At 37.7% G+C, this 15,390-nt stretch overlaps 1 protein-coding gene and 1 pseudogene across 1 annotated transcript; both read right to left on the bottom strand.

Annotated features, from left to right (window-relative positions):
• LOC111221614 overlaps nucleotides 1-114 on the bottom strand; it is a 5,496-nt pseudogene extending 5,382 nt beyond the window's left edge.
• A 1,289-nt stretch (nucleotides 115-1,403) lies between these two features.
• Nucleotides 1,404-12,746, bottom strand: cdk4 (cyclin dependent kinase 4). The gene is given in 10 exon segments (XM_022745295.1): nucleotides 1,404-1,512; nucleotides 2,484-2,519; nucleotides 2,521-2,551; nucleotides 2,553-2,618; nucleotides 2,719-2,769; nucleotides 4,145-4,254; nucleotides 4,989-5,156; nucleotides 5,347-5,482; nucleotides 5,582-5,817; nucleotides 12,503-12,746. Coding segments are annotated over 9 exon segments (918 nt in total). The 5' UTR covers nucleotides 5,800-5,817; nucleotides 12,503-12,746; the 3' UTR covers nucleotides 1,404-1,410.
• Between the last annotated feature and the right edge of the window lie 2,644 nt (nucleotides 12,747-15,390).

Here is a 15,390-nt window from a genome sequence, read left to right as displayed (position 1 = left end):
TCATGAGAGTACTTCTCAGTCGTGTGAAAAAGTGTGAAAGTTGTATTAATAGATTCTCTGGGTCTGAAAGGAGATTTTATTATGTTTAGAGAAAATAAACCCCAGTGACGTCATGAGGGTTATCTTGGCTTGGGCCTCAAAACTACAACATTTTTAATACAAACTCTCAAAATATTCAGGGTGTGGAGTTTGACAGATTTGGTCATTTACCAGGCAGAAAGAGTCCAACAAAATGACTCAATCGTGTTGCATTATGGAAGTGTAGGACCCACTGTCTTTGGAGCTTGACCTACAGGAAATTTAAAATGAAATTCAGGATATTTTCAGCTTCTAGTGCATGATGTCTTTTTTGTAACATCTGCCTTTTGTAACCCCCCTTAACTTAACAGATGTGTAATACTAAATCGTTTTGAGTATCCCTTTGTGAGATACAAAAACACATCACCCGCAAAAATCAAAAAGAAAGATCTCTGGCTGATTTTGACAGCCACATTCATTAACAGGCTATGACTAGTGTTTTGATTTTTTTTGTTGAAATTTGTGTTTTTTCACAAAATATTTCAGTCCATTTCAGTTTTCATAGAATCACATTTATTTGTTTTATATGGACTACCATCTGTATAATAATAACAAATGAAGTCTGAATGTGATTAAAACTGTGTTTATTCATTTGTAGTTGCAGTGCTGGTTGATTTCAAGATGGTTTTAGCATGGAGAAAAAAATGTTAAAAGTAAAATGAGGTTCAATCTCTCAGTCCACCAATAAACAAAACAATTGTTGTTAAGAGCAGTACCAGTATTTTTGTCATATATGTTGGTGCGTCTTGTTCAGCCTATAGAGCTATTGCCTTTTCTTACAATTAAATACAGTTGTGTTTAATAATGTTCATACCAGATTTATTTCTGTCAGAAATACAGTCAAATCCAAACAACGGTTGATTTAACCCTCTGAGGTGTCACTTCTGTTCAGACTTCTTTCAGTCTGTGACAACAAAAGATGACATCTCTGCTTCCTTCTGTCTAAACACTGTACAAAGGTAACAAGAGCAACATTTGAGAGGAGATGACAGACGTTTCTATTCATGAGTCCCTGCTGATGAGACTGATGCCGAAATCAAACATCAAAACACTGGTATCTGTCCTTGAAGACATGATATGTTACCATCATTAACTGTGACATTTACATGTTGGAAAGCTTGCCAGTGATCCTTAGGTTCACTCCTCTTCATTTTTTATCCATTTCTCAGGCTTTAATCCTTTTTGATGCAGGAGTAACAAAATAATATCCCACAGCATAACCCAGACATCTTGAAAGGCAATGCACTGAATTAAATTGAAATCCTTTAAGGTTAGGCCAGGACTGAAGCTTAGACACTGTTACCTCTCGTTGCATGTTCTCTATGCATCATTTCAGCTTTTTGTCTGAGTCAATGTCTCCTCGTCCTGGAAATATGGATGTTCTAGTGCATTCAGGGCGGATATTCGTTTCAAGGGGTCAAAGGTCAGCATGTTCTGTGGATGAAAGGATAGCAGGATGTTAGGAGCTGTGTCACTGTCAAATTTCAGGTCTGATGGAATATTTGACATTCTGAGAATACCTTATTCACTCTCTGACACTTTGATTTGGGCTGTATGGTAAATATGACGCTACAGCAAGAAGCTTTATAGCTTAGCTTAGCTTAGCATAAAGACTGGAAACTGGGGAAACAGCTAGCCTGACTCTGCGCATAGGTAACAAAATCCACAATCCACATCAGCACCTCTAAAGCTTATTAATTATCATATTATGATCTTGTTTAATCTGCACAAAAAAGTAAAGAAATGGATTTTTAAAAAAATGGTTTATGCACCAGGTTTATGCTGTTGCCGGCAACCAGCAGAAATAAGTCTTCCTGGTTGAAAGGGTCAAACATATTGCTTAATATAAGAGGAAATTCAAGAAAAAACAAAATGAATAGTCACATTAAAAAATTAGCTAATATAAACTCCTTTCTTTCGTCATTAAGATTTAATTATCAAATTGTATTATCAACAAGCTGCTGTCTGATATTGTGTTTCTATTATTTTGCACTTACTAAAACTATATTTTCTACATTATATGGAGAGGCAAAAATAAATATACATTTACTTTAAAAGGTACTGTGAAGTCACTGGTCTCGCCCCGAGTAGGCACATTACTGTGCATTTTTTTTCTTTTTTTTTTTTTTTTTTACATCAGTTGGTAAATTAAATAGCAATCTATAAGAAAAGCTAAGGTTTTATTGCTCTGTTCTCTAGCTCAACCAGCTGACAGTTCAACATTTTCCAATACTGCATCAGTGATTCTGGTGGCTTTGTGTTGATTATCACCAGACTTCTTCTGGATTCTGAGTTACTTATCTGTTACTGTCCTGATTCCAACTCTGTTTCAGCTGACAGCGAGTTACACACCAGGAATGGACTTTCACTAATAATTAAAAATCTTTTCAAGTTTCCAATCTTACCAGCAATAGTTTTGCCCCCTGCTCAGTTATCTCTGAAAACAAAGTCAGCAATTGGGCGAGGCATGAGAGGGGGAAGTTTTTTTTGACAGTGTGACGTCAGTCGGACCATCGTCCTCTGGTGGCAAGCCAATAACTCTGAAATTACATATTATTGTCATTGAAACAAGTATAATATGAATCCATCTACCAATATGTTCTTACCGGCTAAACGTGATGGAAGCTGTGTGTTACTCACTCAAAAATTTTCCCAAGTTGATCCACTTCTGATTCACCACAGAACAACGGTCCTAAGCAAACAAAGCAATAATTGTGAGGCATGAATATCTTTACCCAAGCTGACCAACATCGTCATGCAAAGTGTCACTTCTACCAGTAGATGGAGCTACTGTGTGTATCACTGAGCTGATCTGGAAGATGATGTAGAACAGTCTGGTGTCTTTAAAGCTTTCCGCCACACATCACCTCAGGTAAACCAGTCACAAAATACTTACTATCATGTCTTGTCTCTAAATTCACTGATTATGACTTTTGCACCAACACTAGTGAAGGAGCAGGTCATTGTCCGTGAGCTGGGTTTCTGTTGGCATGGAAGAGATACCTGACCCCTCCAGGGGGCAACTGAATTTCGAGTTTGGGGCAGTCTTGAAAAACTAGTAAGGGGGTCTGACCTTTGAAGTTGAATTAAATTCTGTATTACAGCAGTTTTTTTTTTGTTTGTATGCTTTCTTGAAGAGGGGTAAGACTGAAGTAGACTAGATTTAGATTTTGCTGTAACATTGTGTCTGGCAAAGCCCTGCTGTTTTTCAACAATTCACCTCCCGAAAGCCTGAGGCTCGGAACAGATTTCCCCAGAGCCACAGATAACCTCATAATGTGATTCATTTACAGATAAAATCTGGACACTCGCATCACCAGTATGCCCTCTATAGGCAATGAGACGAGCCTAGAGGTGGAGTTTTTATTCCAAACATAACACGGAGATGTTCATATTGAATGTATTTTCAAGCTGTTTGCTGCAAATGTATTTCATTTGTTTTCACCTCATGGCAACTAAAGCGTGACTTAAAGTACAAGACGGGACAAGACTTTTGTCAATATTTAACCAAAGTCACAGTCTTTCCCTAAACTTACCTACAGTGTTTTAGTAACCCAAACCGAACACAAATAAGAGGAGAGACATCCCATATGCCCTAGCCTCCTTTCTATGATTTATGTGCAGTATACGGAATAAAGCAAGAGTTTCCTCCAAAACATATTTGTTAAATCAAATCAATATAAATCAAATGTATTTGCAAAGGTAAATGGTGGTTGTGTGTGCGTGTGTATGTGTGTGTGTGTGTATGTGTATGTGTGTGTGTGTGTGTGTGTGTGTGTGTGTGTGTGTGTGTGTGTGTGTGTGTGTGTGTGTGTGTGTCTATTAGATTTAGAAACTCTGGACTGTCTTGAGGAGTTATATGAGAAATTACAACTCACTTTGACTCAGGTCAACGTCAAAATCTAATGCACTGTCCAAAGCTTCTCTTTTCACCAAATTGTATCAAAATGTGTTTGTTACAAATACAGAGATTATAATCTCATCATAACAGACACACTAACATAAAGAACGTTAGTGTGTCTGTCTTATTTTTTTTTTTTATCTGAAAACGACTCTGCTGACTCACTTGCGTCGGAACATCTCAGCAAAGATGCAGCCGGTGCTCCAGATGTCCACAGGTGTGGCGTAACTGGACTGTAGCAGCACCTCAGGAGGGCGATACCACAGTGTCACCACCTGGGAGACACAAATATAGAGTCCATCAAAAGTAGTACATGTAGATAGTAACATTCACAGGGATCATATTAAAGTACTATACTGGTGGCTTGGCAGGTTTTGGCTTGTTAGTGATGAAAATTGCCGTAATTTAACTTCAGTGTTTCGACATAGCAGTTTACAAAACTCTCAGGTGGCCAGTTTTTTAAATACATTTCACTACAGTATGAATTTCAAGCTGTACATTGTGTTGAGCAAATGTTAACAGTCTTAGCTAAGACTGTGAGCCTGGTAAACATTAGCTACCCTCTAAACAACAACACCATGTTAGCACAATCACTGCGAACATGTCAGTATGCTCACACAGCTGCTAGGGTGGCTGTCGACTCTTAGTCTTGTTAAAACTGATCCTTTAATATGAATTCAAGGAAGCTCAATCCAAGATTTGACGTGGACGTTGCCAAAAGGATTCTGTGAAGTTGGTCGTGTCTTGTATTCACAGGGTTAATGTTGGACACTGGATGTATCATCAATGAAGAATTTAACTGCGACTTAATAGATTAGTTATCTCAGTCAAATTTTCAACGGCTAAAGGTTGATTTGTTTTTGAACTGAAATAGATGATAACCAGCAGCTGTATGAATGGTTAAAATCTAAATATCTTTGAAAAAAAAAAATGATGCTATGCTTTGAAAAAATGCTGTATAAATGACATGAAAAAGTACTGGCACTGCATGGTCCAGGTGCGTCCGTACCACAGGAGTGAGAGCCATGTGGCAGCTGTAGATCCTGGCTAGCCCAAAGTCAGCTAGCTTCACCTGGCCCTGGCTGGTTACCAGAATATTCTCTGGTTTCAGGTCTCTGTGCATCACGCGGTTAGAGTGAAGGAATGTAAGACCACACAGCAACTGCCTCATCAAGTCCTGCAAAAGAAAAAAAAAAACACACACACACGCACACACACAGGCATACTTTAAATGACTCCAAATATAAAAAAAACAGATTAACTTTCGAAATCGGGCTTCTATGCCTGACTAACAAAAGGCTCATACTGTTTCTATCTTGTGACGAATTTCACAAATTATGCAGTTTACTTTAGATACTGTTTCTCACTTTAATGCGGCCAGGAGATAAGCCGGGAGCTGGAGCTCTCTCGAGGTACGTCTTGAGGTCTTGGTCCACATGCTCAAAGACCAGAGTGACTTTAGTCTCCTGGTCTGACCTCTGGGTGGCACATACATCCATGAGCCTGGCATGTAGAATAAATACTGTGACTTCTGTGAGAGGTTTAGTCAGTGGATTACAGATGACATAGACTGAAATACTGAAAAAAATAAAAAACATTTACCTGACTACATTTGGGTGGTCAAACTGCTCCAGCCTTCTCAACAGAGCCACCTCTCTGACCGTGGAGATCGGCAGGCCATTTTGATCCGTCTGGACACGCACGCTCTTCAGAGCAACAAACTGCCCGCTCTCCGTGTCTCTGGCCTTATAAACAGTCCCGTAAGCGCCTCCTCCGATCTCTGCCACTGGTTCATACTGGATACTGGTGGCGTGGGCCATGGCCAAGCTCAAGACAGACTGAGAGACACACACAACACACAGATTAGATGCAGAAACTATGAATGCTTGTAATGAAATTAATTAATTATCTTCTTTGGTCTCACTCCCACTGTCCTACGAAAACATCCCTTGACTCAACCCTACCAAGTTCACAGCCTTTTAATAAGTAAAGAAAGTATATTTGCAACAAAAATTGAATGTGTTATCGCAACAGATAACTGTGTAGGATTCATTTATAGATTAAAAAAGAAAACAGAAGGCAACAGAAAAAATAATACGGAAAGACAAGACACAAAAACATCTGACAAAAATAATAATCCCCAAAGTCAAGCTCACAGATCTGAGATAAACAGCTGTTAAAAAGCTGCTAAAAAAACACAAATGTCAACCTTACACTGGCACCAGAGGAAAAGCCAAGTGGTCACCGAAGTAACAAGTATTTATCCTCTGGGGACCATAAAAAGCTGTACAAAATTTCAATGCAATTCATCCATTAGTTGTTGAGATATTTCAGATTGGACCAACGAAGAGAGCCACTCTGCCAGCATGGCAAACAAAAAAACAAAAACCAAAAGAACAAATAGCGTAACAGTAAAATGGGCTCTACATGAACTCTCAGTCCTGGAAAAGGATACACTTCTCTCCTCAGCCATAAAGACAGAACCGTCCACAGAGTAACACTTTGCAGAAGCTGAAATTCATTGTCGTTTCGCTCCAGACCTTTCCCATCCAAAATTTACGGGCGCTTCTCACAACAGCTCTCGTGCTTGCATCAATTTTTGAACGAATATAAAATCTATTTTCAGCCAGGCAGTTTACACATGAAAATCTATTCTACCCATGTTTTCACAAGTTCTCTAAACTCCATGAAATGTGTCTAATTTCACCTGTGGCAGCACTGCCTTTCATTTTATTCATTTAAATTTATTCAAGCTTTTGCACCCCAATGGCCTCAGCTTGTTAGTACAGTGTTGTCATTCCTGGAGCTCTTCAGTGGCTCCTCGTCTGCAGGATGCACCAGTGCAGGGAGGGGGGGGGGGGCTTCATTTAGCAATCAGTCACAGCAGCTTTCAACGTACCGAGCAATAAACCCCTGTCTCTCGTCTCTACGAAGGAGGATAACAGTTTTTTTTTTCCTGCTCAAGTTCAGTCTGTAAAACAAATATCAACCAGTGCGTAGTGGTTATGGTACTGCTGCATACGGGAGAGGCAGCATCAAAGAGAGAGATGCTGTACAGCTCAACAACCTGCTGGATGTGCCAGGGAGCTGACTGGGCCATTCTGGTTCTGTGCTGAATGTACAACATTTGCACTTACAAAAATACTGTTTCAGCTGTTTGGATTGGGTAATATGAATAAAATCTTCTAACACAGAAGGTGTCATTTTATCTTATGATATCAGTGCATATTGTGATATGATAAGATTTTCTGAAAATATGACTGACAAACTGTTTATGGATAAAATATCTGAATTGGAATGTCGAATTAAATACTTTAAAAAAAGCTTTTTAGTTTAGTTTCTAACTTTGTCTGCTGTTTGGTGCTGGGCTGGTAGCGCTGACACTGATGAGGGCAGTGAGAACAAAAACAGTGAAGTTATGGGCAGAACTGTGGAGTCAGGTGATAATTCTCTGTGGGTTCATTACTAAAAGTGACCCATTTCAAAATACAAGTAGTCATTTGACTCATATAAGTATATATATATATATATTATATATAATACTGATTGGTGCAGCTTTAACAAAATATAGACACGAAATTAAAAATCAGTATATTTCAGCCATTCTGGCAGCAGAAGGCAACTATGCTTGCAGCATACTGCACAACATTTTATGGCTACTTGTGCTGGCCTCTACAGTGAAGCCTCATAAGAGCCCTCCAGGTACTTTAGGTGCCAAGTGTTGGAAAGTGTGACATATTTTCACTCATATTCACCAAATGTTTTATAATCCACGAGCTGCAGGACAAAGTACCTGACCTCCTCAAAGAAATCAAATGACTCACTGAATGGCACGCCACTTTAAAGCAAATACACTTAACATGAGACTTTTGGCCGCCACTCGGCCAACACAGGAAGCGCCTTCAACCACTCAAACCAAACAGCTTTTTGTCCACTTGCTCATCATTTTTCAATGACTTCTCCACAAACTCCACCCATCCCTGCCGTTTCCTGCCAGGTATCATCGAGCTCCTTCCTTCCATTTGTTTAAGTCTCCGCCTGTCTGATTTGTCAAACCAATACACTTCCACTGGACATGGGGCAGCTGCCTCAGCCTGTCCCATCACCCCCACCTCTTCACCTCCAAACCTCAATTTAGATCATTTAATACACAGATCCATGGGTGTTACCTGCCCAGTTTTTATGTGATTTTGAAAAGCTTAAGAGTATCTTAAATTTAGGCTCATGTGAATATCTTCCGCTAACATGGATGGAACTGATACCACACTCAGAAAAATGTATGTGATCAAAGATGAAACAATTAGGTGATTTACTCATGAGTTGACTAACAACAAATTATTTGACAGAAATCTTTGATTTGTTTGATTCGTTTCAAATCATTTTCAAAACATTGAATGTGAGGCTTTGATGCTTTATTTTTCAAATATCAGAGTAAACTTAATGTCCTTGGGATTTTAACTGTTGGTTGGATACAATAATAGTAATCTCAATATGTCTCCTTGGGCATTTTTCACTACTTTTTTTGACATTTTATTGACAAAACAATTAATATATTATTTGAGAAAATAATCGGTTGATTATTCAGTAAAGACAATAATTGTTCGTTGCAGACATATACTTATATACAACTTAAATTTGGCTTCAAGTAGAAAATGTGTCATAACAATATCAATAAAATACTAAACTTTCAACTACCAATAGTAAACAGTGTCAGACTGTGTAAAAAAACATGATCACAGTGGACTTGTTAAGGCAGAAAAAGTGCGAAAGAGATGGAATAGGGCTGGAGTTAAATAGTTTCTGCAGAGAAAAGTACAGTAACAAAAGAGTAGAAACACAATCCACTGAAAGCCAAACACTTCAACAAGGAATTCATTCTCTCCTGTTGTATACCTCACTCCTCATTTTGTGAGGAGGAGGATTTAAGGCTGGTACTCCAAACTTTAACGTTGTAAAAACGGCTAAAGGGCATGTCTGGTCTGTAACTTTTTATAAACGTTTACTTCATGAGCCTGGAGTAAGAATACAGATAAAAGCAGAGTCACTGCTGAGTCTAACAGTGCGTACACCTTTCAGCGCTGATTTTCAAAATTATAGGATGATTTGGTGACTCATATTTACAACCTTTTGGATCTGCATGCAAATCTCACGAGAGCTGCGGTCAACTGTTCTACTAACTAAGATTTGATGTGAGCAGATATTTAAGTAAGATTCAAAACCTGACATGAGCTCTTGATATCTCAAGGTATCTATAGGCATCAATACTGTGCTAAGATACTAGTGAAGGGGCTTCGAGTTGTTATGGCCAAGTGTTTGAGTAACATGTATGCTGCCAAACCACAATTATTGAAGTGGTTAATATAAACTATTGTTGATAAGAGGAAGTGATGTTGCATTATTCATGCTGAACGCACCACATTTCTTCCTCTCATACAAGGAAAGTTGAGTCAGAGTGTCTGCGGACAAGAATCTGCCGGCATTCCTTTGTATCTGCAAAAAATCCTGCCAACAATATTCATGTGGAAACTCAACTGTGAATTACACTACAAATAAAGCTTCCTCTCCGACAAAAAAAAGAACAAACCCCAGGAATTTTTTTTCTTAACATTGCTGAATGTTTTACTTTTTCTGAGCGACAGACTTTACATCCATGACACCTTTAATAAAAATCTCTCCTTTAATTTCACTAATAAAGATCTGTGATTTTTGATTCTAAAATGACGACAAGTTTTCAACACACTTCACTGATTCATTCAGATTCCCGCATACATTTAGATGCAACCAGTGAACTATAACTTCACTACTGCAATTAACTACATACACAGTCAGAAAAATATCTGACTCTCTTTCTTTGTGGTTTTGCTACAACCACGCAGGAACCTAAGTTAATGAACTGACACTTTAAATATGAAAAAAATTGTTTCATCATTTCACAGTTTGAAATTACACATAGACAACTTGCTAAGCAATCTGTATTTTCAGAACTGTGGCTCATACACATCCGTTTTCTGACAAAGTCAAAATGAAGATGTTAAACATTTATTTTTTACAATATAAATGTTATAATACAAATGTAGAATTTCATTAAATTCACAGTTCTAAAATGCCTATATAGAACAAACTGTACAACAGTCAAACAATTTCAAAAACTGAAAAGCATTAAAGATTAATATTAATTAAAATTAGTTATGTATTTTCAATTTTAAAGGATACCTGGAAGCATTTTTTTCGTTGTTTGAAAATACAGTTTCCCAAAACTTTGCATGACAGTGCAATCTATAATAAAAAACAAAAACTACTGCATATATGTTTTGTATATATTATATGTCAAAATATACTCAGTATCTTAAAAGCTGAGGGTGATAATATCTCACTGCAGCACTACATTTTCCTTCTTTAAGACAAACTATTTTGATGATATATTGCACATACTTTCCAGATGTTGAGTGTCCCATAAAAGTGAAGCTGCAGCTGATTTTAAGGTGTTTACCATCCACAGCTCATTGTGTGAGTGCAACATTCCTCTGCAGGTTGTGTGGCAACTGCTGTGGGAGGCTGCACAGCCACAAAGGGACACAAAGTCCGACAAATACAAAAAAATACTTGAGAAGTGAGGAGGAGGAGGAGGAGGAGGAAGGGGCTGTGAAAAAGGCTGAATTTCCTGGCCTTTGATGTCAAAATGTCAAACTGCTCAAAGTTACTCTATTTTTTTGTTTTATTCCTAATAGAGCTCAAAATGGATTTTTAAAGGCTGATACCAGTATCAATATTTTATAGTTTGAGTATATTTCCTTTCTTTTTTTTTAACCAAAATGCATAATTTTCCTTATATTTGGTTACAATTATGACCAACAGTTGAAAAATAAAGTTGCCTTTTTTTGTCAACACGCATGCTGATGGCAATATATCTGTGATCAGCCAATATCTGCTGTTGAGGAACAATTATTCACTTCCTTTACTGAAGTAAAAGTACCAATACAGCAATTTAAATATACTCTCTTACAAATCCATCCTGCATGAACAATCCTAATTAAGTAAAAGTAAATAAGTAGGCTGTTCACAGTTATTATACGGTTATTTACAGGGACACCAGTTAAATCTGAGGCGCGGTGAGATGATTAATGGGAGAGGAAAAAAGATAAAACAAAGTTCTGATACACAAATCTGTTTTCTCTAATCTTTGATTTTTTTGGGAGATATTGGATAATTTGAACATTTATTGAAATGAAACCATGTGAGAAGTTTAGAGGGAAAAAATCACTATGTTGGTGGAGCTGTTAACTGAAATGTGACCCAGACTACGGACTGGTTTTTGTTAGATGTCAGAAACCAGAAAGATTGGAAACCACTGGTTTAATTTTTAATCTTTAGTAACTAGTAACTAAAGCTGTAAAACAAATGTAGAGCAGTAGAAAGTACAATATATTGTCTGAAATGAAGTTGAGAGGAAGTATCAAGTAGCAAAAAATGGAAATACTCAAGTATAGTACCTGTTCCTCAAAACTGTACTTAATTACAGTTCTTGAGTAAATGGACTAACTTACTTTCCACCAGTAAAGTCGTCCAGCAAGTTTATATGTCAGGCTCTAATCCCTGCCAGTGTCCTTGATTTCACAACAGGGCGAAACAGAACAAAACAACAATTTAGGTTGAAAATAACTGAAACTATTCCACTGCATTACAGAAATAGCCTGTTGAAAGTCTGTCACTGTCTCTTATAATGAATGATCAGGCTTGTTGTGGTCTTCATGACAAACGTCCTCTGGTTCTACAGGAAGTGGTCAGCCTGTACACGACTTGTCACCCTGAAAACATCTCCTCATTTCCTTTGCAGTGAAAGAGCAACGCACACCAACAGAAACAGACAGAGAGAGAGAGAGAGAGAGAGAGAGAGAGAGAGAGAGAGAGATTGAAGCACAACATCTGGAAGTTTCACTGACACTGAGGTCATTAACCTGTCCGTCTGTATCGGCAGCTATTGATCAACAGCAGAGTCTGTCAGTATTGATTTGTCATGCAAACGGAAGCTCACGTTTCCCCCACACTTTTCATTCATTTATGTTCTTGATCGAGTCCAAGTCGTAGCCGGGCATTGAAGGCCGGTGGGCGGAGGCGGAGAGAAGAAGCAGGGCAGAGGAGGAGGACAGACGGAAAAGCCCTCTTATATCCCGACACGTGGTGGCCCCTCCATATCTGCTCCTTTGTTAATTAAACTGGCAACAAAGTGCAGCAACAACAGGCCACACTTTTCCTCCTCGCCTACATGTTCAGTGACGTGGCGGAGGGAAACAAGCACAAGTACAGACGGGAGCGGATGAGACAGATCACCGCCTGCAACTTGCATTTCTTCCCCCACCTATAGCGCCTCACATTACATAAACGTCCGCTGCCAAAGTATCTCACACCCACAAGCGCGCGCGCGCACACACACATACACACACACACACACACACACACACACACAAACATACACGTGAATCACAATCAGTTTCATGAAAACGACAGTTGAGACAGTAGACTAACCTCGCCTGTTTCTTCTCTGTGGCAGGTACTTCAGCTCTATGAGGAGGACATGCTCATTAATCTGCCACGTATTGCCTGACTCCTACAGGAACGGGTCAGGAGTGGCAGGTCGGGTCCAGGCCGAGGTTTACAGCCCGGTGGTGGATCTGATGTGAAGAAGCCAATCAAGCGATATGATTCAGGCCTCCACTCTGTGTTTTTTTTCTTCTTCTTCCAGCCTGCACTCTTTTTGGGTTGTCGCTTCCTGTTGATTCTCGCAACTCCTGGAGGAGGCGGAGCCAAAAATATTCAGCGGCACATCATGTAGGAAGAACCTAAAGCTCTGCTGTGGTATATTAACTTTCAAGTGACAATAATCATAAAGTAATGTATATATTTTATAGAGAGAGTCGTGCTTTTTGTCTGTCTGTCTAGATACTAGAAATAAGCCTGCATGTTGTATATCACACACCTATAATTTCACTGGTAACACTTGAAGTCCCCTTATTTAGCATTTATTAGCAGTAGTCGATATAAACATATAGGCTCTTACAATTACCTTATAGTGGATAAGGTAATTGTAAGAGTGTAGTGTTTTTATTAGTTGCCTATTTGTCAGCAATTCTAACTTTTATGAAGACATGTTTTTTATTTATTATAACTATGTTTAACTATATAAATGTTTTCTTAGTTTAATTTAGTGTATTTATTTGCAAAAGTAACAAAAAACAACAAAAAACAAACAAACAAAAACCAAACATGACACCATTAAAATAGATGGTGCTGGTGAGACTGAAAAAAAACTCCAAATGGACCCATAAACATCTTATCAAATAATAGATAAAACAATAGAATCTAAAATCAAAGGTTATTGTTGAGAAAAGAAAAGAAAAAACACAATAAAGGAATTATTAATGCATCAGCACGATATGCAGAAGAAAACAGGTAAAAAAAAATATAGATTATAACTAACAATAGAATAAAAACAAGATACATGTGTCAATCAGTTGCTACTCACATGCAGACAGAAATGTCACAATATACCAAATAAATAGTAGTTTGAATGAACAAATAAGCTTTGAGCCTATTTTTGAAAACTGCACATTTTCATTTAATCTGTGACAGATTTTTAAATTCATTGTCATCAGTCTACTTCATTAATTCAATTACTCATTGGTTCATAATCTAAAATTCATCATATTTTTACTGTTGTTGGTGCAATAGAACAAACTGTAGTTACCAAAATTAAAATGGTTGTAATAAAAGAAAACAAGAAAGTGAAAGAAATGAAAGGTGGAAAAGAGTGTCCCCAAAACAGAGAAAGAAAAAGTAGGCCTAAGCGTTTACTTGAATACATCAAGATAAATGAGTGTAAGCTACTTATACATAGATTTACAAGTTTCACCGTATCTAATAATCTTCCATGTTTGTAACATAACTTCATTGTTTATTCCACAAAACATGAAGTAGGCCTTTAAAAAGAAAAGTTATGTGAGAATAAAGTGTAAAGAAAACAAAAAAAAGACCATCCTCTCCCTCATTTTCGCTGAGCTCATGTTGTTGTTAAAGTTTCATTTTGGATTAAGGGGTTGTGCCCTGGACAACTTTGCTTTATTGGACTGGGACATCTTGCAATAATAAAAAAAGAAAAAAAGAAAAATCTAACCCTCTTATATTCTACTCTGTGTATTTAAATGATTAAGATTACTAGTTTTAGATTAGTAAATTTGCTATAGAAATAAAAACAGTGCTCATTCATCATTACGGTGGCTTCTCCAATTGGCTACAGATTATAAATGTCAGGACATCCCCCACTGTTTTATGACTTCATAAACTAATATGAGCTGATGTAAGATAACACTTGGCTATAGGTTTTTACCACAGTAACACATTTAAAAATACATCATTTTAGTTATTTGTCAGACTTGTAGCCAGTGTCCGTCAGTCACAATAATCCGTCAGTCCACACTAATGCACGTCCTGCATGATGGCATCTATGCTTTCAGGAAATTGTGCATCAATCACGTGAATACATACACTTATGTATTTACTGTAACTGGCGTGCCAGGAGTTTGTGACTCAGTAATAACCAATGATAAGAGCGCACATGGAAGGCAAAGACTCATTAAAGGTTGATTTTTGTTCCTTTGTGGATGTTTATTGGTTACACACAAACTGCTTAATGTCTGCAAACTTTGAAAACAACATGTGATCGCAGAAAAACATGAATGGTGCATTTGTGGTTGTCTATAAATAAAATCCTAATTGGTCAGTTCTGGTTTATGAATTCTGGTGACCTGCACAACAGATGCATTGCAGTCTTTCAGTGCTTTTACAGTTTTCTTTCCAGCCACTACATTTGTGTTCCTGCTAGAGGGGAGGAAAGTAAGCGCTGTCTGTATCCGCACTAGGGTGGATAGGAATATAGTGCAGTGACAGTGGCATGCAGACTGTCTTGGTAGCTGGGAAAAAAAAAAGTTTAAAACAAGGCAGTGCTTCTCTCAAAATGTTAAGTTACTGTGGGGCTTTCTCCCCCACCAGCTGAAGATTAAATCACAAAGAGCCAGCACACACAAAACAAGCAGCCTGAAACTGAAGGAGCTAAATCAAATTCGGCAATCTTTACTTTTAATTAAGTCTTCTACTGTGACATGTCAAAATGTCTTCTGTGGAAAAGGCTCATTCCCATCTTGATATGTTTTTTTTACCATGTGTTTATATTGTGATGTGTGATTTTTGAGTGATGATGTGAAAAAGAAAAACAGATAATACATATTTATAAAATTAGATTCATGGTAAAGAAATAATAAGACAAGAGTAATGGAAAATATTTACAAAACACATTTTAAATACATATAAAATAAGAAATGGCACATTTAAATACTTCCATTTATAAATATAAACCCTTC

The sequence above is a fragment of the Seriola dumerili genome, unplaced genomic scaffold (genome assembly GCF_002260705.1).
Source record: "Seriola dumerili isolate Sdu_G_001 unplaced genomic scaffold, Sdu_1.0 BDQW01000088.1, whole genome shotgun sequence".
Taxonomy (NCBI): Eukaryota; Metazoa; Chordata; class Actinopteri; order Carangiformes; family Carangidae; genus Seriola; species Seriola dumerili.
Note: the sequence above shows the minus strand (reverse complement) of the source record. Positions and strands in the feature narration are given on the sequence as shown.